Source organism: Rhinoderma darwinii, chromosome 11, assembly GCF_050947455.1.
Source record: "Rhinoderma darwinii isolate aRhiDar2 chromosome 11, aRhiDar2.hap1, whole genome shotgun sequence".
NCBI lineage: Eukaryota > Metazoa > Chordata > Amphibia > Anura > Rhinodermatidae > Rhinoderma > Rhinoderma darwinii.
This window is the reverse complement of record NC_134697.1, coordinates 90004890-90007713: the sequence shown is the minus strand read 5'-3', so window position 1 is coordinate 90007713 and position 2824 is coordinate 90004890. Positions and strand designations below refer to the sequence as shown.

The 2824-nt window shown below is 53.3% G+C and overlaps 1 protein-coding gene across 1 annotated transcript; it reads left to right on the top strand.

Annotated features, from left to right (window-relative positions):
* Positions 1-2224: 2224 nt before the first annotated feature.
* LOC142663009 (histone H2A type 1-like) lies at positions 2225-2617 on the top strand. Its single transcript, XM_075841303.1, has one exon. The coding sequence runs from the start codon at positions 2225-2227 to the stop codon at positions 2615-2617; it is 393 nt and encodes a 130-aa protein (XP_075697418.1).
* The last annotated feature ends 207 nt before the right edge of the window (positions 2618-2824 follow it).

Below are 2824 nucleotides of genomic sequence, written 5' to 3'. Positions count from 1 at the left end.
GAATCCCCGTGTTTTCGGGGATTCCGCTCCTGGACAGAGCGCTTGATGTCTCTGTCCATATCTGGGCAGTGACATCAGGGGAAACTCCTGAAGCGGAATCCCCGAACACATGGGGATTCCCCTTCAGGAGTTGCCGCTGACGTCACTGTCCGGATCTGCCCGGGCCGACACGGATGCAAAACTTAAAGGGGTTGTCCAGGGAAAAAAAAATTTCTAAAAAATGTCCCCCAGCCTTGATTTGCCTTCCCTAATACCCCCTATTAACCCCTTAATGACCGCCGATACGTCTTTTTACGGCGGTCATTAGTGGGCTTTATTCTAGAGCGCCGCCAAACTACGTCGCTGCTGTAGAATAAAGTAAACAGAGCAGGGAGCCGTGAAATCTCCCTGCTCTCAGCTGCCAGAGGGAGCTGAGGGCTGGGGGCGTCCCTGCTCTGCCGGGTGAGATCGATATTAGTATCGATCTCACGTGTTTAACCCCTCAGATGCGGTGCACAATAGCGAGCACCGCATCTGAGTGGTTTTGGAGAGAGGGAGGGAGCTCCCTCTCATCTCACTGACACCCGGCGATAAAATCGCCGAGTGTCTGTGTCTTCTATGGCAGCCGGGGGTCTAATAAAGACCCCCAGGTCTGCCTGCAGCGAATGCCTGCTAGATCATGCCGCAGGCGGGGATTCCGCTTCAGAAGTCCCTGACGTCACTGTCCATATATGGACACAGTGAAGTCAGTGACTTCTCCTGGAGCGGAATCCCCGGCCACATCGGCGGGGATTCCGCTTCAGAAGTCCTTGACGTCACTGTCCATATATGGACACAGTGAAGTCTGTGACTTCTCATGGAGCGGAATCCCCGGCCACATCGGCGGGGATTCCGCTTCAGAAGTCACTGTGTCCATATATGGACACAGTGAAGTCCGTGACTTCTCCTGGAGCGGAATCCCCGGCCACATCGGCGGGGATTCCGCTTCATTAGTCCCTGACGTCACTGTCCATATATGGACACAGTGAAGTCTGTGACTTCTCCTGGAGCGGAATCCCCAATCCCGGGTTTGGGGATTCCGCTCCTACAGTGAGCAAATAAACACCCTCCTCCTCCTCCTCACATGCGCTTCGGACTGTGAGGAGGAGAAGGAGAGAGCGAGCTACGGCAGACACGGCCGTCACAGTGCACACCGACACCACATATTAAAACATGCGCATGCGCAATGAAACACTGCTGCTGAAGACGCAGCCATATCATTTAACAGAGCATGCGTGGTAGTGTCAACCACGCATGCTCTAAGCAGATGGGGAAAACACGTGGTACAGTTGCGTCATTTATGACGTAACCATACACTGTGAAAACCGGAAACCGCAAACCGGAAGTTAGGCGCGAATGGACGGGTATGCACAGGAAGTGCAAATTTTACATGGACAAGCGGTCAGGTGATGGAAGAGGGGATACGACGATACAGCCAGCTAATCAAACGTAAGTACATTACAAAGTTAAATGTTTTTTATTGTTTAGTTTAATTAAAAGTAATTTTTTACTTCCGGAAAACCCCTTTAATGCAAACCGGCCGGGCAAAATGGCCGATTTTACCGGCCTACACTCGGGCTCGGGAACGACCCGGTCGTGTGAATCCCGCCTTATACTGGAGATTGGTAGCGGACGTTGGAATTGTGCGTTTCACGGTATCGTTGGATGGAGAAGAATCAGCCCGTGCAGCCCGCAGATAACAAGCCCCTAATGCAGCAGCAGCTCTGCGCTATCACACCCGGGAATGTTCCCCCATATCCTGCAGCACGAAGGAGCGGCTGCACGGACTGAACGACTCTTCCAGACATGGGAGACCAGCGGGAATAAAGACATGCGCACGAATAAGCACAAGATGGAGGCGGCAGCTCTGTTGTAGAACTGGTGGGGGCTTTTAGAAGAGCCTTTGGGTCCTTCCTGCAGGGACGGGGCACATTACTTGGCGCCTAATGAGAAGAATCCGCCGCTGCTGCTTTATTCCTGCTCCATTCGAGTTCAGGCGGGAGATGTTCCTATTGGTAGAGACAGAGGAGGGGGGCGTGGTGTTATCTGCGAGTCTATAGAAATATTCTACTTCCTCATTGGCTACAGTGTCTGGTGTTGAATATCAGTTTTAGATGCGGCCAATCAGAGAAGAAGCTCTCTGCTCCATCCGGGTATCAGAAGTGACGGTCGGAGCACAACCGTTAGATCTGATCAGATAATAGACATGTCTGGAAGAGGAAAGCAAGGAGGCAAAGTTCGGGCTAAAGCCAAGACACGCTCATCCCGGGCAGGACTTCAGTTCCCTGTCGGTCGTGTGCACAGACTTCTCCGCAAGGGTAACTACGCTGAGAGGGTGGGCGCCGGCGCTCCGGTTTACATGGCCGCTGTGCTGGAATATCTGACCGCTGAGATCCTGGAACTGGCCGGAAATGCCCCCCGGGACAACAAGAAGACCCGAATCATCCCCCGTCACCTGCAGCTGGCCGTGCGCAATGACGAGGAGCTCAACAAGCTGCTGGGTGGTGTGACCATCACTCAGGGAGGCGTCCTGCCCAACATCCAGGCCGTTCTGCTGCCCAAGAAGACCGAGAGCAGCAAAAGCGCCAAGAGCAAGTGAGCGCCGCTTATCCTACATGTAACCACAAAGGCTCTTTTAAGAGCCGCCCACGTGATCCTTAGAACAGAGCTCACCGCTGATCTCCGATATGTAAACGTTCTGCGCCAGATAAGTGGCTCTGCTTGTACAGAGATCTACCCATATGAATTCATATACCGCGGGGTTTCACATTGAAGAGGAAGCCGTAGGGTGGGTGGGAGTAGAACT